Here is a 27,738-nt window from a genome sequence, read left to right as displayed (position 1 = left end):
ATGTAGTATCTTACCTGAACAAAAATATTTAAGCAATTTAACATTCATTTCATACATTCTATAATTTTAAAAATATTAAAATGCCAATAGTTACCATAACTGAAGCATTTAGAATACTCAAGCAGATTAACGGGGTATAAAAGGGATCATTGATCAAACGGTGATTGAAGTGTGAAGTAAAACATGAGTGCTCATATGTTGTTCTTTCTAACCGCTGTAGTTTCAGTGGCATTAGCTAAATCTTTGCCGCATGAGTCGGAACTTAATTCTAAGTTTGAGGAATTTATTAAGGAACATGATAAGGAATATGAAAATGAAATTGAAAAGGCAATGAGATTTGGGATGTTTGTTAAGAATTTGGATATCATTGACTACAAAAATAAACAGAGTGAGACAGCAACATATGGTAAGTTCGTAAATGTAGCTATACATAATATTCTATGTTAATAAATTAGTTATTAATTTGTTTCATTTTATTATAGGAATAACACAATTCGCTGATTTATCTGACGAAGAATTTATAATGAGGTATATTGGATACAGACCATCTAGGGGCGATAGCGATTGTAAAGTGGTCAAAGATGTTGGTAATAGCACAACTGATAAGGATTTCGATTGGCGTTATGTAGGAGTGGTTTCCGCAGTAAAGAAACAAAAATGTTGCGGATCGCAATGGGCATTCAGTGCAATTGGTAGGTATAATTTGTACTCTATGCTGTAAATTGGTTTTTGAGCTACGAAAAAAAGTGTGCTTAAACATATAGTTTCAGCTAGCGGTTCACCTGCGGCTAGTAAACAGAATTGACTGACAGTCAAATGTGTTGATGTCAATGAATAATTTAATTTACTCGTTTAGAAAGAGCCTTAAATGTTAAATTATTGATTTGAGTAAGGAATTAAAATATTCTTTGTAAAGTAACTGTAATGATTGCATTAATATGCAATCATACATACCCAAACCGAATCCAATAATCCAATATCGAAATCGAATCCAAAATAATTAATTGAATAAATTAAGCGAAACAAAATTAATATTGAAAATATTTAATTGAGAACCCTCCTAGTTTTGAAAGCCGGTTAAAAATACAGAGTATAAGTATAGACATGGATTGCTATATACTTGCAGGTAAACTAATGCCTTGAGTTCATTCAAATGACGATATTTTTTTTTAATGAACCGATTTTGATGAAACAAACTTTATATGTTAAGTTGAGTTGAAATAAAGCAATTAGTGAAAGTTTTAAGTAAATTGGTTCAGTACTTTCGGAGATAAACGTAATCATACATACAGACAGACAGACAAGAAATTTAAAAAATATATTTTGCTTTCCATTATTCTTTTTAAGTGTCCTTCTATTAACATTTCAGCCAAAAATACTAAATGTACATATAAAATATTTTACTGTTTTATTATATATAGAGACGAGAAGAGATAAGAGATAGACATTATTTCTTTTTGACATGTTATTAAAACTTTCAAATTAATTTAATTAATAGGAAATTTGGAAGGTGTTAATGCCCTTAAAACTGGAAAGCTAGTGGAACTTTCGTCACAACAATTAGTAGACTGCGACATGAAATCAAAAGGATGCACCGGAGGCTATACGACGTTTGCTATGTCGTAAGATATTTGTAAATTATATTATTATATTTATAGTTGAGGCCGTCGTGGCGCAGCGGTTCAAGGGTGTGATTGTAACGCGACGGTTGTGGGTTCCATCCGAAAACGTGAAATATTTATTTCCTTTATATTTTCATTTCTTCGCTCTGTAAAGCGGCAAAGCGCGGCGTAGAGTTCTGCCACTCAACACGCAATGCCTCTAGAATACGGCGGAAAGTAGGGAATAGAGTGTCTTAACACTAGGTTTCCTCTGCTTACCCTGCTGTGTGCGGGATACAGCGTGAAGCTGGTTTAAATTGGGTAATTTAAATTTATTTTTATTTATTACACAGCAGCATAATAAAATATAGTCATATCTCAAATATAGAGCTTTTCCTCTTTGTTTAATACTGTTTGATAGATTGGATCAGCAATAACTTCGCTTCGTTCATGGCTTATAAAAGACCCATGTTTTTGCAGTAGAAACAAAAAACCGTATTATTTTTTTGTGGTCAACGTGGCACTATATGACAGTGCCTGTTTCTTCAAGTGATATTCACTCATTTCCCATTTCTAGTAATTAAAATCATGACATTGAGTTTCGGGAAAAACGGAGGACGGGGTGTATTTACACTAGGTTCCTTTTTTCTGCGGTAGATACTTGTCCATACTATATGCTTGAAAAGCGCAAAGTAAACATTTTTTTTCAGGTATTTAATACACAATGGATCTCAATTTGATGCTGACTATCCGTATATGGGAATGGATGGTAACTGTAAATACGATAAGTCTAAAGTCGTCGTAAGACCAAAAGATTGTCATTTACTTTCAGTTAAAGAAGATGCCTATGCCCAAAAACTACAGCAAATTGGTCCACTGTCTATAGGTGAATAAAATCAAGTTAATTCAAAGTCAGTTGTGGCGCAGGGGCTCAAAGTGTTATTGTAAAACCGACTGGTTGTGGGTTCGATCCCCATTCGAGGAGATGACATATATATTTAAATTTCTATTTCCATTTCATCGCTCTGGTATCGAAGCAAAAAGCGCGGCGTTGAGTGCTGTCACTAACACGCAATGCCTCCAGAATTCTGTAGAAAGAGGGGAACGAAGTGTCTTAACGCTAGGTGGCTACCCTGTTGTTTGCGGGATACAGTGTACTCAACCGATATATACGAAATACACTAAGTAGGTACATCGTAACTTCATTCTTAACATTGTTTATCTTATCACTTCTTTTCTTTCCTTATCTCTTGTTATTGATACAGATATTCGTATTCACCATATTTGAAAGTAAAGCCATATAATAATAATCGAGTAGGTATGCTATATTAGCGAACCAGAGCGGCTTCGCCCACTTGAACTTTACGAATATTTATTAAATATATGTGAAATCTATTAAACCATGAAACATACGTTCAATGAAATATTTTTAAGAGTGTAAATTTGAAATTTTATAAAATCGGTGCTTATTTAAAGGTTTTTCATACAACCTTTCAACACCTATCTCACCCCTTCAAGTTTAAAATTTTTAAAAATCCTTTCTTAATAAGTGTTCACATTATAAAAAATATTTGTAAAATTCATGTTTCTACGCACAGCGGTTACGGCTGTGCGTGCGCCTACAGCTCAGTCAGTGGGAACATCTAGTTTTATATACGTATATATATATTACACAGGCATGTTTTAAAAATTCACTCAAATGAGATAAGCATGCCTTAAATCGATCCTTTAACTAGTACCTACTAGTTTATTCTGTTGTTTTTTGGAAAATGGAAAGTAAATATTTTTTTGATTTCAGCAATTGATTTCATACCTGTCCTTACTTACTCAAAAGGTATAATAAAAAATGACCACTGCAAGGGACGCCGAGCAAATTACGAAGTACTTTTAGTTGGTTATGGAGAAGGTAATTTGATGTTTTAAATGTATTTTTCCGCATTGAAATATTTAATTAGCCATAAATAACTAAGCCACAGTAATCAATCTATCGTTTAAAACCTCCGGAGATATTTTCAAATAACTTTCATAAGTGATGGTGGAAAAAATTACGGAACAAACTGTATTAGAATATTCACTGATATTTTTTTCTAAATATTTCATTTGCTTTGTCTAGAGAATGGCGTTAAATACTGGACCGTTAAGAGCTCATGGGGACATAAATTCGGGGAAGATGGATACTTTAGGATGGAAAGAGGTGTCAACTGTCTCCGAGTTGCAGATCTGCCACCACTGACTGCAGTGATGTAAATGAATTTTTAAATTGTCGCCTTGGTATCTCTTAATAAATAATATAGTAAATTTAAAATTTCATACTAAAATGCTGTTTGTTACATTAAAATTGTCTATTACACTATAATTTGAATAATATGTTAAATTATATATTAATAAGTGGCCGCTCGCAATTTCATTTATAACCAATATTTTTCATATATTATTATCAATTAAAATAAGTCAACTATCCTCTTCAACAACGTCAGAATTGATTAGAAACTAGAATTATAATCTCTTTGATATAAATAGAAAGCAGTTAAAAATTTTAAATAGCAATGAAACAGTTTAAAGCAGCTATGTATATAATATAAGAAGGTCGCATAACATGGTAAGAATAAACGAGTAGAACCTCCGACCACGTCCTGGTCTTTGGTTCCACGCATACGCGAACACATAACACATGAACAAATACTTTAACATAAATAACTAAATCAAATAAATAAATAAATCTAAAATAAATAAACCAAATAATAACTGAAAGCACTAAATGATGTGTGAATGTGAACAATTCAGTTTATTAAATGAATAATTATGTACTATATAAAACAATAAAAAATTCCGAAACCATCACCCTACATAATATCAAGGGACCTCAGATCTTCACCAACGGTAGTAAGATCTAAATGGAACGAAGGAGAAGAGACTAATTATGGAAAATTTTACCTAAATCGATACTGTACGGCTGCCAATCGGAACTTTACGCTTTATATAGAGCGTCTCAAATTGTGGCAGATATTGAGGATGAGACAGTCAATATCTTAAATGATTTTAGATCATCACTGGAACCCAAGTCAGTCAGTATAAAATGCACATGACACAATGACAACGTGATTTATACAATGATTATTTACAATTATTAAATTCTTTTTAATAAATATATTTAATATCTACATATTTACCTATATATTACGTTACTTTATTATTATTTATGAATGGAACGCGTTATTAAAGAATTGAACTAAATTAATTTTATTTATAATATTGTGTTGTAAATTATTATTATTAGTTATTTAGTTATATTATTCACTTATACATTTTGTTTACGTTATGGGTCGTTATTTTTCTATTAAACACGACAATTTTAACAACAAAATATCAGTATAATATGTGTTTGTTTTTTAGTGTTTACGTAATGTATGTATATTATCATACTACATCTGGACACTAGGTAGATAGATATTCTTCCCTACTATCTGCTTGAAAAGCGTAAAGTTGAAAAACATATTTTTTTAAGGAACCTACCTAAAAGACTTTAGTTTTAGGTAAGTAAGATTGTAGTTCATTGTAAATCATACAGAATATGAATGCCCTTGCAGATTTAAGTTTGTCAACTTTTATAAGTTTTACTTACCGTTGGCCTACAATCCTTAACTTGGTATGGAACCTTGGTCAGCGAGTCCGACTCGCAATTGAATTGTTTTATTTATATTACTTACTAAGCTAAATTCATTCATTAATTGAATCTATCTGCTACGTGCCGTGATAACGAGATCATTTGTTCGTTCCATTTTCGCACAAAGTGTTTAAGATTTTTTATGTGTGACGCATTTGCTGAAATGCACATAAAACTATAAGCTAAGAACGAAGAATGTAATATCTTACCTGAACAAAAATATTTAAGCAATTTAACATTCATTTCATAAATTCTATAATTTTAAAAATATTAAAATGCCAATAGTTACCATAACTGAAGCATTTAGAATACTCAAGCAGATTAACGGGGTATAAAAGGGATCATTGATCAAACAGTGATTGAAGTGTGCAGTAAAACATGAGTCCTCATATGTTCTTCTTTCTAACCGCTGTAGTTTCAGTGGCATTAGCTAAACCTTTGCCTCATGAGTCGGAACTTAATTCTAAGTTTGAGGAATTTATTAAGGAACATGATAAGGAATATGAAAATGAAATTGAAAAGGCAATGAGATTTGGGATGTTTGTTAAGAACTTGGATATCATTGACTACAAAAATAAACAGAGTGAGAAAGCAACATATGGTAAGTTCGTAAATGTAGCTATACATGATAATAGCTATCTATGATAATAAATTAGTTATTAATTTGTTTAATTTTATTATAGGAATAACACAATTCGCTGATTTATCTGACGAAGAATTTATAATGAGGCATATTGGATACAGAACATTTAGGGGCGATAGCGATTGTAAAGTGGTCAAAGATGTTGGTAATAGCACAACTGATAAGGATTTCGATTGGCGTAAGAAAGGAGTAGTTTCCGCAGTAAAGAAACAAGAATGTTGCTTATCGGATTGGGCATTTAGTGCAATTGGTAGGTATAATTTGTACTCTATGCTGTACATAGATTTTTGAGCTACGAAAAAAAGTGCGCTTAAACAAATAGTTTAAGCTAGCGGTTCGCCCGCGGCTAATAAACAGAATTAACTGACAGTCAAATGTGTTGATGTCAATGAATAATTTAATTTACTCGTTTAGAAAGAGCCTTAAATGTTAAATTATTGATTTGAGTAAGGATGATTTTGATGATGAGAAAGGATGATTTGATTAAAATATTATTTGTAAAGTAACTGTAATGATTGCATTATTATGCAATCATACATACCCAAACCGAATCGAATAATCCAAAGTCGAAATCGAATCCAAAATAATTAATTGAATAAATTAATCAAAAAATTTTAATATTGAAAATATTTAATTGAGAACCCTCCTTGTTTTGAAAGCAGGGTTAAAACTAGGGCAGTATAAGTATAGATATGGATTGCTATATACTTGCAGGTTTAGTGTAAAACTTAAGTAGTTAAAGTTTAGACATATTGAACCGATTTTGGTGAAACAAACTTTATATGTTAAATTGCGTTGAAACAAAGCAATTAGTGAAAGTCTTGAGTAAATCGGTTCAGTACTTTCGGAGATAAACGTAATCATACATACAAATAGACAGACTAGAAATTTTAAAAAAATATATTTTTGCTTTCCATTTTTTTTTAAGTGTCCCTCTATCAACATTTCAGTCAAAAATACTAAATGTACAGATAAATTCTCTTTACTGTTTTATTATATATAGACAAGAGATGAGATAACAGATAGACATTATCTTTTTTTGATATGTTATTATAACTTTCAAATTAATTTAATTAATAGGAAATTTGGAAGGTGTTAATACCATTAAAACTGGAAAGCTAGTGGAACTTTCGTCACAACAATTAGTAGACTGCGACATGAAATCAGAAGGATGCTTCGGAGGCTATACGACATTTGCTATGTCGTAAGATATTTGTAAATTATATTATTATATTTATAGTTGAGGCCGTCATGGCGCAGCGGAACAAGGGTGTGATTGTAACGCGACGGTTGTGGATTCCATCCGAAAAAGTGAAATATTTACTTCCATTATATTTTCATTTCTTGGCTCTGCAAAACGGCAAAGCGCGGCGTTGAGTTCTGCCACTCGACATCACGCAATGCCTCCAGAATTCGGCGGAAAGTTGGGAATCAGAGTGTCTTAACATTAGGTTCCCTCCGCCTACCCTGCTGTGTGCGGGATACAGCGTGAAGCTGATTTAATTTGGTTAATTTTAATTTATTTTCATTTATTACACAGCAGCATAATAAAATATAGTCATATCTCAAATACAGAGCTTTTCTTCTTTGTTTATCACTGTTTAATAGATTATCTCTTCGTTATGGCTTATAAAAAACCCATGTTTTTGCAGTAGAAACAAAAAATCGTATTATTTTTTTGTGGTCAACGTGGCACAATATGACAGTGCCTGTTTCTTAAAGTGATATTCACTCATTTCCCATTTCTAGTAATGAAAATCATGGCATTGAGTTTCGGGAAAAACGGAGGACGGGGTGTCTTCACACTAGGTTCCTTTTTTCTGCGGTAGCTACTTTTCCCTACTATATGCTTGAAAAGCGCAAAGTTAATTTTTTTTTTTCAGATATTTAAAAGACAAAGGATCTCAATCTGATGCTGACTATCCATATATGGGAAAGAATGATAACTGTAAATACGATAAGTCTAAAGTCGTCGTAAGACCAAAAGATTGTCATTTACTTTCAGTAAAAGAAGATGCCTATGCCCAAAAACTGCAGCAAATTGGTCCACTGTCTATAGGTGAATTAAATCAAGTTAATTCAAAGTCTGTCGTGGCGCAGGGGCACAAAGTGTGATTGTAAAACCGGCTGGTTGTGGGTTCGATCCCCATTCGAGTAGATATATCCTATCCTATCCTATATCTTATAAAACAAAGTCGCTTTTCGTGTCTGTCTGAACTTTCTAACTCTTGTTCTTCTAAACCACCCAACGGATTTTGATGCGGTTTTCACCACTAGGTCGAGTTTTTTTTCAAGGAAGGTTTATATATAGTTTATTATTTGTACATTTTTATGTAAATTAACATAAATACGATAAATGTGTATAAAGTCCTACCCGTTGAGACACTTTCGCGCATGCGCTGCTTTAATGGTAAGTACTACATGAAAATAATGTACTGGAGTATTGTTCATCTTAATAAGATCTATAAAAAAGTCCGGGACAGCAGATTCGTATCTTTTAAGAATAACGTGTAGTGATCATTTTTCTGTCTAAAAATAATAATTTCAATATATTTTTTATTGTGAGGGATATTTTTGCGAAACGGCTCGCCACTCGCCATGCGTCCGCCGTGCCCGCCTGCCTTACATGCATCGGTGGTTCAGGGGTAGAATGCTCGCCTGCCACGCGGGCGGCCCGGGTTCGATTCCCGGCCGATGCATTCTATTTTATTTTCCTCACAGGCAGCCACGTAGTGCTTGCTTTTCATCAGGGACAGAATACCCTCTTAAGTATTAACCACAAGCTCGAAAAAAAAAACCCGCCTGCCTCTATAGCAACAAAGATTTAGATGCGTTTGCACGTATTGGATAATTCGAGTTGAATGTATTATTTCAGCGCGATATATTTGGTTTCATATTTTTTGTAGTAGTTATTAGTAGGTAGGTTTTTGTTTATAATTTCTTTCTTTTAAAAATAGTCTTTTAACTATCTACAAATAGTCGTTTAAATATATTTTAATAAGTACTTGAAAAGATTAGTAGAACAGATTTAACATTACGGTACCTATTAAAAAATCGTTACTGCGTAATACAATTGGAAAATACTTATTGAAACTACGAAAATGTGGGTTGCATTAGGAGTTAATTAATTTTCACATTATCTTAAGTGCTTTGCAAACATACATTATATGAATAATACAGTAGTAAAAGCGGGTGAAGCCGCGAGAGGGTCGCTAGTTACATATATATTCACATATATATTTAAATTTCTATTTCCATTTCTTCGCTCTGGTATCGAAGCAAAAAGCGCGGCGTTGAGTTCTGCCACTCAACACGCAATGCCTCCAGAATTCTGCAGAAAGAGGGGAACGAAGTGTCTTAATGCTAAGTTGCCTACCCTGCTGTTTGCGGGAAACAGTGTACTCAACCGACATATACGAAATACACCAAGTAGGTACATCGTAACTTCATTCTTAGCATTGTTTATCTTCTCACTTCTTTTCTTTCCTTATCTCTTGTTATTGATACAGACATTCGTATTCACCATATTTGAAAGTATAGCCATATAATAATAATCGAGTAGGTATAGTATATTAGCGAACCAGAGCGGCTTCGCCTACTTGAACTTTACGAATATTTATTAAATATTTGTGAAATCTAATAAACCATGAAACAGATGTTCAATGAAATATTTTTAAGAGTGTGAATTTGAAATTTTATAAAATCGGTGCTTATTTAAAGGTTTTTTCATACAACCTTTCAACCCCTATTTCACCCCTTCAGGTTTAAAGGTTTTAAAAATCCTTTCTTAATAAGTGTTCACATTATAAAAAATATTTGAAAATTTCATGTTTCTACGCACAGCGGTTACGGCTGTGCGTGCGCCTACACCTCAGTCAGTGGGAACATCTCCTTTTATATATATAGATTACACAGGCATGTTTTAAAAATTCACTCAAATGAGATTAGCATGCCTTAAATCGATGCTTTAACCTACTAGTTTATTCTATTGTTTTTTTTGGGAAATGGAAAGTAAATATTTTTTTAAAATTTCAGCAATTGATTTCATACCTGTCATTACTTACTCAAAAGGTATAATAAAAAATGGCGACTGCAAGGGACACCGAACAAATTACGAAGTACTTTTAGTTGGTTATGGAGAAGGTAATTTGATGTTTTTAATGTATTTTTCCGCAGTGAAATATTTAATTAGCCAGAAATAACTAAGTCTCTTTATCGTTTAAAACCTCCGGAGATATTTGCAAATAACTTTGATAAGGGATGGTGGAAAAAATTACGGAACAAACTGTATTAGAATATGCACTGATATTTTTTTCTAAATATTTCATTTGCTTTGTCTAGAGGATGGCGTTAAATACTGGATCGTTAAGAGCTCATTGGGACATAAATTCGGGGAAGATGGATACTTTAGGATGGAAAGAGGTGTCAACTGTCTCCGAGTTGCAGATCTGCCACCACTGACTGCAGTGATGTAAATGAATTTTTAAATTGTCGCCTTGGTATCTTAATAATAAGTTACATCGTAAATTTAAATTTTCATACTAAAATGCTGTTTGTTACATTAAAATCGTCTATTATACTATGATTTCAATAACATGTTAAATTATATATAAATTAGTGGCCGCTCGCAATTTCATTTATAACCAATATTTTTCATATATTATTACCAATTAAAATAAGTTAACTACCCTCTTCAACAACGTCAGAATTGATTAGAAACTAGAATAATAATCGCTTTGATATAAATAGAAAGCAGTTAAAAATTTTAAATAGCAATAAAACAGTTTAAAGCAGCTATGTATATAATATAAGAAGGTCGCATAACATGGTGAGAATAAACGAGTAGAACCTCCGATTACGTCCTGGTCTTTGGTTCCACGCATACGCGAACGCATAACACATGAACTAATACTTCAATATAAAAAACTAAATCAAATAAATAAATAAATCTAAAATAAATAAACCAAATAATAACTAAAAGCACTAAATGATGTGAAGTGTGAAATGTAAAGTGTGATGTGAGTGAATGTGAACAATTCAGTTTATTAAATGAATAATCATGTGTACTATATAAAACAGTAAAAAATTCCGAAACCATCACCCTACATAATATCAAGGGACCTCAGATCTTCACCAACGGTAGATCTAAATGGAACGAAGGAGAAGAGACTAATTATGGAAAATTTTACCTATATCGATACTGTACGGCTTTCAATCGGAACTTTAGGCTTTATATAGAGCGTCTCAAATTGTGGCAGATATTGAGGATGAGACAGTCAATGTCTTAAATGATTTTAGATCATCACTGGAACTCTTACGGAACCCAAGTCAGTCAGTATAAAATGATCATTGTCAGGACAACGCGATTTACACAATGATTATTTACAATTATTAAATTGTGTTTAATAAATATATTTAATATCTTCATATTTACCTATGGTATATTACGTTGCTTTATTATTATTTATGAATGGGACGCATTATTAAAGAATTGAACTAAATTTAATTTAATTTTATTTTATTTATAATATTGTGTTGTTAATTTTTATTATTAGTTATTTAGTTATATTATTCACTTATACATTTTGTTTACGTTATGGGTCGTTATAATATGAAATAACTAAACATTTTTCTATTAAACATGACAATTTTTGCGACCAAAATCAAATAAAACATCAAAACACCATAATATGTGTTTGTTTTGTAGTGTTTACGTAATGTATGTATATTATAATACTACATCTGGACACTAGGTAGATATTCTTCCCTACTATCTGCTTGAAAAGCGTAAAGTTGAAAAACATATTTTTTTAAGGAACCTACCTAAAATATTTTAGTTTTAGGTGAGTAAGATTGTAGTTCATTGTAGATCATACAGAATATGAATGCCCTTGCAGATTTAAGTTTGTCAACTTTTATAAGTTTTATTTAGTGTTGGCCTACAATCCTTAACTTGGTATGGAACCTTGGTCGGCCAGTTAGACTCGCAATTGAATGGTTTATTTATATTACTTACTAAGCTAAATTAATTCAATTAATTTATCTGCTACGTGCCATGATAACGAGATCATTTGTCCGTCCCACTTCCGCACAAAGTGTCAAAGATTTTTTATGTGTGGCGCATTTGCTGAAATGCACATAAAACTGTAAGCTAAGAACGAAGAATGTAATATCTTACCTGAACAAAAATATTTAAGCAATTTAACATTCATTTCATAAATTCTATAATTTTAAAAATATTAAAATGCCAATAGTTACCATAACTGAAGCATTTAGAATACTCAAGCAGATTAACGGGGTATAAAAGGGATCATTGATCACACAGTGATTGAAGTGTGCAGTAAAACATGAGTCCTCATATGTTCTTCTTTCTAACCGCTGTAGTTTCAGTGGCATTAGCTAAGCCTTTGCCTCATGAGTCGGAACTTAATTCTAAGTTTGAGGAATTTATTAAGGAACATGATAAGGAATATGAAAATGAAATTGAAAAGGCAATGAGATTTGGGATGTTTGTTAAGAATTTGGATATCATTGACTACAAAAATAAACAGAGTGAGAAAGCAACATATGGTAAGTTCGTAAATGTAGCTATACATGATAATAGCTATCTATGATAATAAATTAGTTATTAATTTGTTTAATTTTATTATAGGAATAACACAATTCGCTGATTTATCTGACGAAGAATTTATAATGAGGCATATTGGATACAGACCATCTAGGGGCGATAGCGATTGTAAAGTGGTCAAAGATGTTGGTAATAGCACAACTGATAAGGAATTCGATTGGCGTAAGAAAGGAGTGGTTTCCGCAGTAAAGACACAAGATTGTTGCGGATCACAATGGGCATTTAGTGCAATTGGTAGGTATAATTTGTACTCTATACTATAATTGATTTTTGAGCTACGAAAAAAAGTGCGCTTAAACAAATAGTTTAAGCTAGCGTTTCGCCCGCGGCTAGTAAACAGAATTGACTGACAGTCAAATGTGTTGATGTCAATGAATAATTTAATTTACTCGTTTAGAAAGAACCTTAAATGTTAAATTATTGATTTGAGTAAGGAATTAAAATATTCTTTGTAAAGTAACTGTAATGATTGCATTAATATGCAATCGTACATATCAAAATAATTAACATTACAAAATAATTAATTGAATAAATTAATCGAAAAAAATTAATATTGAAAATATTTAATTGAGAACCCTCCTTGTTTTGAAAGCCGGTTAAAAATACAGAGTATAAGTATAGATATGGATTGCTATATACTTGCAGGTAAACTAATGCCTTGAGTTCATTCAAATGACGATATATTTTTTTAATGAACCGATTTTGATGAAACAAACTTTATATGTTAAGTTGAGTTAAAACAAAGCAATTAGTGAAAGTTTTAAGTAAATTGGTTCAGTACTTTCGAAGATAAACGTAATCATACATACAGACAGACAGACAAGAAATTAAAAAAAAATATTTTGCTTTCCATTATTCTTTTTAAGTGTCCTTCTATTAACATTTCAGCCAAAAATACTAAATGTACATATAAAATATTTTACTGTTTTATTATATAGAGACGAGAAGAGATAAGAGATAGACATTATTTCTTTTTGATATGTTATTAAAACTTTCAAATTAATTTAATTAATAGGAAATTTGGAAGGTGTTAATGCCATTAAAACTGGAAAGCTAGTGGAACTTTCGTCACAACAATTAGTAGACTGCGACATGAAATCAAGAGGATGCGCCGGAGGCTATACGACATTTGCTATGTCGTAAGATATTTGTAAATTATATTATTATATTTATAGTTGAGGCCGTCGTGGCGCAGCGGAACAAGGGTGTGATTGTAACGCGACGGTTGTGGGTTCCATCCGAAAAAGTGAAATATTTATTTCCTTTATATTTTCATTTCTTCGCTCTGTAAAGCGGCAAAGCGCGGCGTAGAGTTCTGCCACTCAACACGCAATGCCTCCAGAATACGGCGGAAAGTAGGGAATAGAGTGTCTTAACACTAGGTTCCCTCTGCTTACCCTGCTGTGTTCAGGATACAGCGTGAAGCTGATTTAAATTGGGTAATTTAAATTTATTTATTACACAGCAGCATAATAAAATACGAGTATAGTCATATCTCAAATTTAGAGCTTTTCCTCTTTGTTTAATACTGTTTGATAGATTGGATCAGCAATAACTTCGCTTCGTTCATGGCTTATAAAAAACCCATGTTTTTGCAGTAGAAACAAAAAATCGTATTATTTTTTTGTGGTCAACGTGGCACAATATGACAGTGCCTGTTTCTTATTCTTCTGTTGATATTCACTCATTTCCCATTTCTAGTAATGAAAATCATGGCATTGATTTTCGGGAAAAACGGAGGACACTTTTCCCTACTATATGCTTGAAAAGCGCAAAGTTATTTTTTTTTTCAGATATTTAATAGACAAAGGATCTCAATTTGATACTGATTATCAGTATATGGGAAAGGATGATAACTGTAAATACGATAAGTCTAAAGTCGTCGTAAGACCAAAAGATTGTCATTTACTTTCAGTAAAAGAAGATGCCTATGCCCAAAAACTGCAGCAAATTGGTCCACTGTCTATAGGTGAATTATTAATATAGACTTGTCCTCACTGACTGAGGTAAGACGCACGCACAGCCGTAACCGCTGTACGTAGAAACGTGAAATTTGGACAGATATTTACTTTCGTAATTTGGACATCCACTAAGAAGGGATTTTGAAAAATTTTTACCCTAAAGGGGTGAAATAGGGGTTCAAAGTTTGTATGAAAAAAAAATTAAATCGGCACCGATTTTTATAAAATTTGAAATTTTGATTTTTAAAAGTATTTAATTGAATACGTGTTTGATCGTTTTCTAGAATTCTCCCCCTAAGGGTGCAAATAAGGGGTTGAAAGTTAGTATGGAAAAATATTTAAAACGCCACCGATTATTATAAAATTTTTAATTTAGACTCTTAAAAATATTTAATTGAACATGTGTTTCATGGTTTTCTAGAATTCACCCCCTAAGGGTGCAAATAAGGGGTTGAAAGTTTGTATGGAAAAATCTTTAAATCGCCACCGATTTTTATAAAATTTGAAATTGAGACTCTTAAAAATATTTTATTGAACACGTGTTTCAAAGTTTATTAGAATTCACCCCTAAGCAATAAGCAAGCGAAGCTGCGCGCGTCCGCTAGTATAAATATATATTAATAGAAGGCGCAGGGGCACAAAGTGTGATTGTAAAACCGACTGAATTCGAGGAGATGAAATATATATTTAAATTTCTATTTCCATTTCTTCGCTCTGGTATCGAAGCAAAAAGCGCGGCGTTGAGTTCTGCCACTCAACACGCAATGCCTCCAGAATTCTGCAGAAAGAGGGGAACGAAGTGTCTTAACGCTAGATTGCCTACCCTGATGTTTGCGGGATACAGTGTACTCAACCGATATATACGAAATACACCAAGTAGGTACATCGTAACTTCATTCTTAGCATTGTTTATCTTCTCACTTCTTTTCTTTCCTTATCTCTTGTTATTGATACAGACATTCGTATTCACCATATTTGAAAGTATAGCCATATAATAATAATCGAGTAGGTATGCTATATTAGCGAACCAGAGCGGCTTCGCCCACTTGAACTTTACGAATATTTATTAAATATTTGTGAAATCTAATAAACCATGAAACATATGTTCAATGAAATATTTTTAAGAGTGTGAATTTGAAATTTTATAAAATCGGTTAAAGGTTTTTTCATACAACCTTTCAACCCCTATTTCACCCCTTCAGGTTTAAAATTTTTAAAAATCCTTTCTTAATAAGTGTTCACATTATAAAAAATATTTGTAAATTTCATGTTTCTACGCACAGCGGTTACGGCTGTGCGTGCGCCTACACCTCAGTCAGTGGGAACATCTCCTTTTAAATATATAGACTAGCGTCCCTCTTGCGGCTTCGCCTGCTTTAACTACTGCATTATTCATATAATGTATGTTTGCAAAGTACTTAAGACAATGTGAAAATTAATTAAACCCTAATGCAACCCTCATTTTCGTAGTTTCAATAAGGATTTTCCAATTGTTTTACACAGCAAGGATTTTTTAGTAGGTACCGTAATTGTAAACCTGTGCTACTAATCTTTTCAAGTACTTCTTAAAATATATTTAAACGACTATTTTTAGATAGTTAAATGACTATTTTTAAACGGAAAAAATTATAAACAAAAGCCTACCTACTAATAACTACTATAAAAAATATGAAACCAAATATATCGCGCTAAAATAATACATTCAACTCCAATTATCCAATACGTGCAAACGCATCTAAATCTTCGTTGCTATCGAGGCAGGTGGGTTTTTTTTTTCGAGCTTGTAGTTAATGCTGAAGAGGGTATTCTGTCCCTGATGAAAAGCAAGCACTACGTGGCTCCCTGTGAGGAAAAATTAAATAGAATGCATCGGCTGGGAATCGAACCCGGGCCGCCCGCGTGGCAGGCGAGCATTCTACCACTGAACCACCGATGCGTGTAAGGCAGGCGGGCGCGGTGGACGCGCTTATATAAGCCGTTTCGCAGCAAGGATTTTTTGATATTGTAACAACTTCTAAAGTACTTATTAAAATGAAAAACAGTAAAATACAGTTTTAATCTACATTAAATGGCCAACGTAACTAATATACTTATTTATATGCTGAGAGTAAGGGATAAGTGAAACTTGAGTAACATACAGCTGATGTGTCAACGGCGGGATGTGTCCACAATTAAATGCGTTTTTCTCTAAAACTATTCGCAATTTCGAAATAGTGTAAAAGCAAATTTTATCTTCGTTTAACGTAGAAAGTTATTAAAATATTTTAAAGGATAGGGATCAATATCATTATGGAAAAATATCCCTCAAAATAAAAAATATATTGAAATTACAATTTTTAGACAGAAATATGATCACTACACGTTATTCTTAAAATATACGAATATGCTGTCACGGACTTTTTTGTAGATCTTATTAAGAGAAACAATACTCCAGTACATTATTTTCATGTCGTACTTACCATTAAAGCAGTGCATGCGCGAAAGTGTCTCAACGGGTAGGACTTTATACACATTTATCGTATTTATGTTAATTTACATAAGAATGTACAAATAATAAACTATATATAAACCTTTCCTGAGAAATACTCGACCTGATGGTGAAAATCGCATCAAAATCCGTTGGGTGGTTTAGAAGAAGAAGAGTTAGAAAGTTCAGACAGACACGAAAAGCGATTTTGTTTTATAAGGTATAGGATAGGATAGGATTACACAGGCATGTTTTAAAAATTTACTCAAATGAGATTAGCATGCCTTAAATCGATGCTTTAACTAGTACCTACCAGTTTATTCTGTTGTTTTTTTGAAAAATGGAAAGTAAATATTTTTTTAAATTTCAGCAATTGATTTCATACCTGTCATTACTTACTTAAAAGGTATAATAAAAAATGGCGACTGCAAGGGACGCCGAGCAAATTACGAAGTACTTTTAGTTGGTTATGGAGAAGGTAATTTGATGTTTTTAATTTATTTTTCCGCAGTGAAATATTTAATTAGCCATAAATAACTAAGCCACAGTGATTTCTTTATCTGTATTAGAATATTCACTGATATTTTTTTCTAAATATTTCATTTGCTTTGTCTAGAGGATGGCGTTAAATACTGGACGGTTAAGAGCTCGTGGGGACATAAATTCGGGGAAGATGGATACTTTAGGATGGAAAGAGGTGTCAACTGTCTCCGAGTTGCAGATCTGCCACCACTGACTGCAGTGATGTAAATGAATTTGTAAATTGTCGCCTTAGTATCTCTTAATAAATTATATAGTAAATTTAAAATTTCATACTAAAATGCTGTTTGTTACATTAAAATCGTCTATTATACTATGATTTCAATAACATGTTAAATTATATATAAATAAGTGGCCGCTCGCAATTTCATTTATAACCAATATTTTTCATATTTTATTACCAATTAAAATTAGTTAACTACCCTCTTCAACAACGTCAGAATTGATTAGAAACTAGAATAATAATCTCTTTGATATAAATAGAAAGCAGTTAAAAATTTTAAATAGCAATAAAACAGTTTAAAGCAGGTATGTATATAATATAAGAAGGTCGCATAACATGGTAAGAATAAACGAGTAGAACCTCCGATTACGTCCTGGTCTTTGGTTCCACGCATACGCGAACGCATAAATAACTAAATCAAATAAATAAACCAAATAATAACTGAAAGCACTAAATGATGTGTGAATGTGAACAATTCAATTTATTAAATGAATAATCATGTACTATATAAAACAGAAAAAAATCCCGAAACCATCACCCAACATAATATCAAGGGACCTCAGATCTTCACCGACGGTAGTAAGATCTAAATGGAACGGAGGAGAAGAGACTAGTTAAGTAAAATTTTACCCAAATCGAAACTGTACTAAACTGTGTAACTTTACGCCTTATATAGAGCGTGTGTGCAATTTGTGGCAGATATTGAGGATGAGACAGTCAATGTTTTAAATGATTTTAGATCATCACTGGAACTCTTACGGAACCCAAGTCAGTCAGTATAAAATGATCATTGTCAGGACAACGCGATTTACACAATGATTATTTACAATTATTAAATTGTTTTTAATAAATATATTTAATATCTACATATTTACCTATGGTATATTACGTTGCTTTATCATTATTTATGAATGGAACGCGTTATTAAAGAATTGAACTAAATTAATTTTATTTATAATATTGTGTTGTAAATTATTATTATTAGTTATTTAGTTATATTATTCACTTATACATTTTGTTTACGTTATGGGTCGTTATTTTTCTATTAAACACGACAATTTTAACAACAAAATATCAGTATAATATGTGTTTGTTTTTTAGTGTTTACGTAATGTATGTATATTATCATACTACATCTGGACACTAGGTAGATATTCTTCCCTACTAACTGCTTGAAAAGCGTAAAGTTGAAAAACATATTTTTTTAAGGAACCTACCTAAAAGACTTTAGTTTTAGGTAAGTAAGATTGTAGTTCATTGTAAATCATACAGAATATGAATGCCCTTGCAGATTTAAGTTTGTCAGCTTTTATAAGTTTTACTTACCGTTGGCCTACAATCCTTAACTTGGTATGGAACCTTGGTCAGCGAGTCCGACTCGCAATTGAATGGTTTTATTTATATTACTTACTAAATTAATTCAATTAATCTATCTGCTACGTGCCGTGATAACGAGATTATTTGTCCGTCCCACTTTCGCGACAAAGTGTTTCAGATTTTTAATGTGTGGCGCATTTGCTGAAATGCACATAAAACTATAAGCTAAGAACGAAGAATGTGATATCTTACCTGAACAAAAATATTTAAGCAATTTAACATTCATTTCATAATTTCTATAATTTTAAAAATATTAAAATGCCAATAGTTACCATAACTGAAGCATTTAGAATACTCAAGCAGATTAACGGGGTATAAAAGGGATCATTGATCAAACAGTGATTGAAGTGTGCAGTAAAACATGAGTCCTCATATGTTCTTCTTTCTAACCGCTGTAGTTTCAGTGGCATTAGCTAAACCTTTGCCTCATGAGTCGGAACTTAATTCTAAGTTTGAGGAATTTATTAAGGAACATGATAAGGAATATGAAAATGAAATTGAAAAGGCAATGAGATTTGGGATGTTTGTTAAGAATTTGGATATCATTGACTACAAAAATAAACAGAGTGAGAAAGCAACATATGGTAAGTTTGTAAATGTAGCTATACATAATATTCTATGTTAATAAATTAGTTATTAATTTGTTTCATTTTATTATAGGAATAACACAATTCGCTGATTTATCTGACGAAGAATTTATAATGAGGCATATTGGATACATACCATCTAGGGGCGATAGCGATTGTAAAGTGGTCAAAGATGTTGGTAATAGCACAACTGATAAGGAATTCGATTGGCGTAAGAAAGGAGCGGTTTCATCAGTAAAGAACCAAGGACTTTGCTTATCAGATTGGGCAATCAGTGCAATTGGTAGGTATAATTTGTACTCTATGCTGTAAATTGGTTTATTAACTACGAAAAAAAGTGCGCTACAACGTGAAGTTTCAGCTAGCAATCCGGCCGCGGCTAGTAAACAGAATTGTCTGACAGTTAAATGTGTTGATGTCAATGAATAATTTAATTTACTCGTTTAGAAAGAGCCTTAAATGTTAAATTATTGATTTGGATAAGGAATTATAATTCTTTGTAAAGTAACTGTAATAATTGCATTAATATACAATTATACATACCCAAATCGAATCAAATAAGTCAATATCGAAATCGAATCCAAAATAATTAACTGAATATATTAATCGAAAATATTTAATATTGAAAATATTTAGTATCAAAAATATTTAATTGAGAAATATTTAATTGTTTTGAAAGCCAGTTATAAATAGAGATTTATCACAAACAAACACACATTTGAACTAATGCCCTGAGTTCATTCAAATGACGATAACTTTTTTTTTAATGAACTGATTTTTATGAAACAAATTTTAGATGTTAAGTTGAGCTGAAACAAAGCAATTAGTGAAAATCTTAAGTAAATCGGTTCAGTACTTTCGGAGATAAACGTTATCATACATACAGACAGACAGACAAGAAATTTAAAAAAATATATTGCTTTCCATTATTTTTTTAATAGGGTGTCCCCCTATTAAAAAAATCTCAATCAAAATTTCAATCAAAAATACTAAATGTTTAGACAAAATATTTTTACTGTTTTATTATATATAGAGAAAAGAAGAGATAAGAGATTTTTTGATATGTTGTTAAAACTTTCTAATTAATTTTATTAATAGAAAATTTGGAAGGTGTTAATGCTATTAAAACTGGAAAGCTAGTGGAACTTTCGTCACAACAATTAGTAGACTGCGACATGAAATCAAAAGGATGCACCGGAGGCTATACGACATTTGCTATGTCGTAAGATATTTGTAAATTATATTATTATATTTATAGTTGAGACCGTCGTGGCGCAGCGGCTCAAGGGTGTGATTGTAACGCGATGGTTGTGGGTTCCATCCGAAAAAGTGAAATATTTATTTCCTTTATATTTTCATTTCTTTGCTCTGCAAAGCGGCAAAGCGCGGCGCTGATTTCTGCCACTCATCACGCAATGCCTCCAGAATTCGGCGGAATGTGAGGAACAGAGTGTATTAACACTAGGTTCTCTCTGCCTACCCTGCTGTGTGCGGGATACAGCGTGAAGCCGCAGCGTGATTTAATTTTGTTAATTTTAATTTATTTTCATTTATTGCACAGCAGCATAATAAAATATAGTCATATCTCAAATATAGAGCTTTTTTCTTTGTTTCAAAAAATCGTATTATTTTTTTGTGGTCAACGTGGCACTATATGACAGTGCCTGTTTCTTAAAGTGATATTCACTCATTTCCCATTTCTAGTAATGAAAATCATGACATTGAGTTTCGGGAAAAACGGAGGACGGGGTGTCTTCACACTAGGTTCCTTTTTTCTGCGGTAGATACTTTTCCCTACTATATGCTTGAAAAGCGCAAAGTAAAAATTTTTTTTCAGGTATTTAAAAGACAAAGGATCTCAATCTGATGCTGACTATCCATATGTGGGAATGGATGATAACTGTAAATACGATAAGTCTAAAGTCGTCGTAAGACCAAAAGATTGTCATTTACTTTCAGTAAAAGAAGATGCCTATGCCCAAAAACTGCAGCAAATTGGTCCACTGTCTATAGGTGAATTAAATCTAGTTAATTCAAAGTCAGTCGTGGCGCAGGGGCACAAAGTGTGATTGTAAAACCGACTGGTTGTGGGTTCGATCCCCATTCGAGGAGATGACATATATATTTAAATTTCTATTTCCATTTCTTCGCTCTGGTATCGAAGCAAAAAGCGCGGCGTTGAGTTCTGTCACTCAACACGCAATGCCTCCAGAATTCTGCAGAAAGAGGGGAACGAAGTGTCTTAACGCTAGGATTGCCTACCCTGCTGTTTGCGGGATACAGTGTACTCAACCGATATACCTATACGAAATACACCAAGTAGGTACATCGTAACTTCATTCTTAGCAACGCAACGAGACGTACGCTCCACGGCAACCCCTTCCACACTAAACGTGGACTTCTGTAACATCAGGGGTCTTCATTCCAACCTGAATGCCGTCCACCACCATCTTGAGACGACACGGCCGGCCTTGTTATTTCTGACGGAGACTCAAATTATCCGACCGAGCGACACAGCCTACCTCCAATACCCCGGCTACAAAATTGAACACAACTTTCTGCCTCATGCCGGGGTCGCTGTGTTCGTAAGGGAGGACCTAAGTTTCCGTCGTCTTGCAAATTTTGAAGGTCGGGACCTGTCGACTATCTGGCTCCGTGTTGACTCGGACGATCGAACCCGAGTCTACGCATGCCTTTACAGGTCCCACAGTGGCAATGCGGAAACGGATCGGCTCATGGAGCACATGCAATCGGCCATCGACGATATGCTCTCACAGGTCCCCTCTGCTGAGGTCGTGATACTTGGCGATTTTAACGCGCACAATGCCAGTTGGCTTGGATCACGCACCACCGACCACGCTGGGAGGGCCGTTTTTGACCTTGCTACGGCGAATGGATTGTCCCAATTGGTTGAATAGCCTACGCGTCTCCCGGACGTGGACAATCACAATGCCTCCTTATTGGACCTTCTGCTGACTTCGCACCCGGAACAGTACCAGGTTGTCGTCGATGCTCCTTTGGGGTCTTCTGACCACTGCCTGGTACGGAGTGTCGTGCCCATTAAGCGCGGCAGTCGCAGAACACCTGCAACTCGTCGCGTCTGGCACTACAAGTCAGCAGATTGGGATGGGATGCGTACATTTTACTCATCATATCCCTGGGGGTCGGTTTGCTTCTCTTCTGATGATCCTAGTACCTGTGCCGCTGCTGTTGCCGACGTGGTTCTGCAGGGCATGGAACTTTATATTCCTAGCACTGTAGTGCCCATCGGTGGCAAGTCACAGCCTTGGTTTGATACGTCTTGCAAACTTGCTGCCCTTAGCAAACGCGAGGCATATCAAATCTGGGCCGAGGCACTGGTAAAAGCCTCAAAAAGAGAGTATAACCGGGCCTCTAGGTCCTTTAAGCGGCAAATTGCCAAAGCAAGATCCGAGCATATCGCCAAAATCGGCGAGAAGCTTGAGAGCTACCCGTCCGGAACTCACCAGTTTTGGGCGCTCTCAAAGGCGGCACTCGGCAACTTCAGCCAGCCTTCGCTTCCGCCTTTACGCAAGGGGAATGACATCTTGGTCCATACGGCGAAAGAGAAAGCCGATCTCTTGGGTGCTCTCTTTGCCTCGAACTCGACTTTGGATGACCAAGGATCAACGCCACCGACCATCCCGCGGTGCCAGAGCTCAATGCCTGAGGTTAAGTTCAGCCAAAAAGCTGTAAGGCGAGCTCTGTCCTCTTTGGACATCCATAAGTCGAGCGGGCTAGATGGCATCTCCCCCATAGTGCTTCGTTCTTGTGCTCCTGAGCTGACACCGGTACTAACGCGTTTGTTTCGGCACTCTTACTCAGTCGGCGTAGTCCCAGATTCATGGAAGAGCGCTCTTATCCACCCGATCCCGAAGAAAGGCGATGGTTCCGATCCATCTAACTACAGGCCTATTGCCATCACCTCCCTACTCTCCAAAGTCATGGAGAGCATCATCAATAACCAGCTCTTGGTTTATCTAGAGGATCACCGATTGATTAATGACCGTCAATATGGCTTCCGCCATGGTCGCTCAACCGGAGATCTTCTGGTTTACCTAACCCACCATTGGGCTGCGGCTACCGAAAGCAAGGGAGAGGGCCTGGCAGTTAGTTTGGACATGGCGAAGGCCTTTGATCGAGTGTGGCATGGGGCGCTCCTCCTTACTTCCATCCTATGGGCTTTCCGAGAATTTATGCAGGTGGATCGCCAGCTTTCTCACTGGGCGCAGCATCAAGGTCGCTGTCGACGGTTTTTGCTCCAATCAAATGCCCGTGGACGCAGGCGTTCCCCAAGGCTGCGTGCTGTCCCCCACGCTGTTTCTTCTGCATATCAATGACATGCTGGAGGATTCTAGCATTCATTGCTATGCAGATGATAGCACGGTGGACGCTGTTTACTCCGGCCGCGCAAGTCTTTCTCGGGAAAACGCTGAACAGTGCCGAAATAAACTTGTGTCTTCTGTTGAGGCATCCCTCGAGAATTCGCTCCCTCTCTTCATGGGGTGAAAAGAACCTGGTCCAATTTAACCCCCTGAAGACACAAGTTTGCGCGTTAACCACAAAAAAAACCCCTTTTATCGTATCGCCAGTCTTTCAGAACACTCCCCTTTCAACCGCGCCCAGTATCAGCATACTGGTCCTTAATGTTTCGAGTGACTGCCAGTATCGCGATCATCTGGAAAGCAAGGCCAAGTTGGCCTCGAAGAAACTGGGGGTCATCAATAGAGCGAGACGGTACTTCACGCCAAAACACCGATTGGCCCTATATAGGGCCTAGGTTCGACCACACATGGAGTACTGTTCTCATCTCTGGGCTGGTGCACCCCAGTATCAGCTTGACACATTTGATCGCATACAACGTAGAGCTGTTCGAATCATTAAGGACCCAGTAAGCTGTGAAAGGCTTGACACTTTGGCTCTGCGTAGAGACGTCTCCTCGCTGTGCGTTCTCTATCGCATTTATCATGGTGAGTGTTCTGAAGAACTGTTTGACCTATTACCTGCCGCCGAATTTTCTAACCGCACAGCACGTCACAAACTTAAATATCATCCACACCATCTGGATACGTGGCACTCCACTACTGTGCGGTTTCGTAGAAATTTCCTTCCACGCGCCACCGAACTGTGGAACGGTCTACCCGCGGCAGTGTTTCCAGGTTGGTACGATATGGGTACCTTTAAAAAGCGAGTCTATCTCCACCTCAAAGGCCGGCAACGCACCTGTAGCTCCTCTGGTGCTGCACGGGGTCGTGGGAGGCGGTGATCACCATCAGGTGACCCTAACGCTCGTTTGCCTTGTCCTTTTACCATAAAAAAAAAAAAATCTTAGCATTGTTTATCTTCTCACTTCTTTTCTTTCCTTATCTCTTGTTATTGATACAGACATTCGTATTCACCATATTTGAAAGTATAGCCATATAATAATAATCGAGTAGGTATGCTATATTAGCGAACCAGAGCTGCTTCGCCCACTTGAACTTTACGAATTTAATATTTGTGAAATCTAATAAGCCATGAAACATATGTTCAATGAAATATTTTTATGTGTGAATTAAAAATTTTATAAAATCGGTGCTTATTTAAAGGTTTTTTCATACAACCTGTCACCCCTATTTCACCCCTACAGGTTTAAATTTTTTAAAAATCCTGTCTTAATAAGTGTTCACATTATAAAAAATATTTGTAAATTTCATGTTTCTACGCACAGCGGTTACGGCTGTGCGTGCGCCTACAGCTCAGTCAGTGGGAACATCTCCTTTTATATAGGTATATATACAGGGTGGAATTGGCAGCGCCACTTTAAATGAAACCACCGTTTTAACTACTCTATAAAAGCCTAATATAATTCGGAAAAAAAATAATTCTCAAAAATGAAAAAGTTTTTTTTTCAAACAAAATAAATAATAAAATTATCGTTTTAAAATAAAACGCCATTTGTAAAGTATAACATAGGCACGCACACACTTACCTGTCAAAGCGGCGTCGCATACGTATGTGTGCGTGACACGAAATACAGGTATGGATAAAAATCGTGAAATGAAAAAAAAATCCTACGTCTAAACCGTTGAGGTGCCTTGATTATTTTTTTTAATTCTGGGTTTGAAATATTTTACCCTATATGCAGTTTCAGTTAAAGAAGCGCTGCCTCTTCCACCCTGTATATTACACAGGCATGTTTTAAAAATTCACTCAAATGAGATTAGCATGCCTTAAATCGATGCTTTAACTAGTACCTACTAGTTTATTCTGTTGTTTTTTGGAAAATGGAAAGTAAACATTTTTTTAAATTTCAGCAATTGATTTCGTACCTCTCTTTACTTACAAAAAAGGTATAATAAAAGATAGCGACTGCAAGGGACACCGAGCAAATCACGAAGTACTTTTAGTTGGTTATGGAGAAGGTAATGGTTATTTTTCCGCAGTGAAATATTTAATTAGCCATAAATAACTAAGCTACAGTGATCTCCTTATCAGAGTTTATACGTTTACTAGCGACCCCCTTGCGGCTTCGCCCGCTTTTAGTACTGGATTATTCATATAATGTATGTTTGCAAAGCACTTAAGATAATGTGAAAATTAATTAAACTCCAATGCAACCCGCATTTTCGTAGTTCCAATTGTTTTACTCGGCAAGGATTTTTTAGTAGGTACCGTAATTTTAAATCTGTGCTACTAATCTTTTCAAGTACTTATTAAAATATATTTAAATGACTATTTTTAGATAGTTAAATGACTATTTTTAAACGGAAGAAATTATAAACAAAAGCCTTCCTACTAATAACTACTACAAAAAATATGAAATCAAATATATCGCGCTGAAATAATACATTCAACTCCAATTATCCAATACGTGCAAACGCATCTAAATCTTCGTTGCTATGCCTCTATAGCGGGCGGGTTTTTTTTCGAGCTTGTGGTTAATGCTGAAGAGGGTATTCTGTCCCTGATGAAAAGCAAGCACTACGTGGCCTGTGAGAGAAATTAAATAGAATGCATTGGCCGGGAATCGAACCCGGGCCGCCCGCGTGGCAGGCGAGCATTCTACCACTGAAACACCGATGACTGCTCATGACGCGCTTGTATAAGCAAAACGTCGCGGGGCGCGTTTCGCAGCAAGGATGTTTTGATATTGTAACAACTTCTAAAGTACTTATTAAAATGAAAAAACAGTAAAAGACAGTTTTGATCTACATTAAATGGCCAACGAAACTAATATACTTATTTATATGCTGAGAGTAAGGGATAAGTAAAACTTGAGAGAGAGTAAGGGATAAAACTTGAAAGAGAGTAAGGGATAAGTAAAACTTGAGCCGGCACAGCTGATGAGTCAACGGCGTGATGTGTCAACAATTAAATGCATTTTTCTCTAAAACTATTCGCAATTTCGAAATAGTGTAAACAGCAAATTTTATCTTCGTTTAACGTAGAAAAATAATAAAGTATTTTAAAGGATAAGGATTAATACCATTATGGAAAAATATCCCTCACAATAAAAAATATATTGAAATTACTATTTTTAGACAGAAATATGATCACTACACGTTATCCTTAAAAGATAAAAATATGCCGTCGCGGACTTTTTTGTAGATCTTATTAAGAGGAACAATACTCCACTACATTATTTTCATGTAGTACTTACCATTAAAGCAGCGCATGCGCGAAAGTGTCTCAATGGGTAGGACTTTAGACACATTTATCGTATTTATGTTAATTTACATAAGAATGTACAAATAATAAACTATATATAAACTTTCCCTGAAAAATACTCGACCTAATGGTGAAAACTGCATAAAAATCCGTTGGGTGGTTTAGAAGAAGAAGAGATAGAAAGTTCAGACAGACACGAAAAGCGACTTTGTTTTATAAGATATAGGATAACCTCCGGAGATATTTTTAAATAACTTTGATAAGTGATTACTGAACAAACTGTATTAGAATATTCACTGATATTTTTTTCTAAATATTTCATTTGCTTTGTCTAGAGGATGGCGTTAAATACTGGATCGTTAAGATGTCACGGGGACAT

General features: G+C 34.6%; 4 protein-coding genes across 4 annotated transcripts in view; 3 read left to right on the top strand and 1 right to left on the bottom strand.

Annotated features, from left to right (window-relative positions):
* The window catches only part of LOC146541133 (uncharacterized), a 209,584-nt gene that overhangs the window by 83,259 nt on the left and 98,587 nt on the right, over positions 1-27,738 (bottom strand). The gene's annotated exons all lie outside the window — the stretch shown is intronic.
* Positions 173-3,988, top strand: LOC146541138 (uncharacterized). Its single transcript, XM_085190633.1, has 6 exons — positions 173-406; positions 483-692; positions 1,499-1,622; positions 2,312-2,487; positions 3,400-3,507; positions 3,715-3,988. The coding sequence occupies exons 1-6, from the start codon at positions 184-186 to the stop codon at positions 3,846-3,848; spliced, it is 975 nt and encodes a 324-aa protein (XP_085046759.1). The 5' UTR covers positions 173-183; the 3' UTR covers positions 3,849-3,988.
* LOC146541137 (uncharacterized) lies at positions 5,644-10,520 on the top strand. Its single transcript, XM_085190646.1, has 6 exons — positions 5,644-5,866; positions 5,949-6,158; positions 6,989-7,112; positions 7,792-7,967; positions 9,944-10,051; positions 10,250-10,520. Exons 1-6 carry the CDS (start codon positions 5,644-5,646, stop codon positions 10,381-10,383), a joined length of 975 nt encoding a protein of 324 aa, XP_085046772.1. The 3' UTR covers positions 10,384-10,520.
* LOC146541136 (uncharacterized) lies at positions 12,256-17,714 on the top strand. The gene is made up of 6 exons (XM_085190608.1): positions 12,256-12,478; positions 12,561-12,770; positions 13,552-13,675; positions 14,330-14,505; positions 17,335-17,442; positions 17,581-17,714. Exons 1-6 carry the CDS (start codon positions 12,256-12,258, stop codon positions 17,712-17,714), a joined length of 975 nt encoding a protein of 324 aa, XP_085046734.1.

Source organism: Heliconius melpomene, chromosome 1 (assembly GCF_056956725.1).
Source record: "Heliconius melpomene rosina isolate 202511_hmr_F chromosome 1, ASM5695672v1, whole genome shotgun sequence".
NCBI lineage: Eukaryota > Metazoa > Arthropoda > Insecta > Lepidoptera > Nymphalidae > Heliconius > Heliconius melpomene.
Note: the sequence above shows the minus strand (reverse complement) of the source record. Positions and strands in the feature narration are given on the sequence as shown.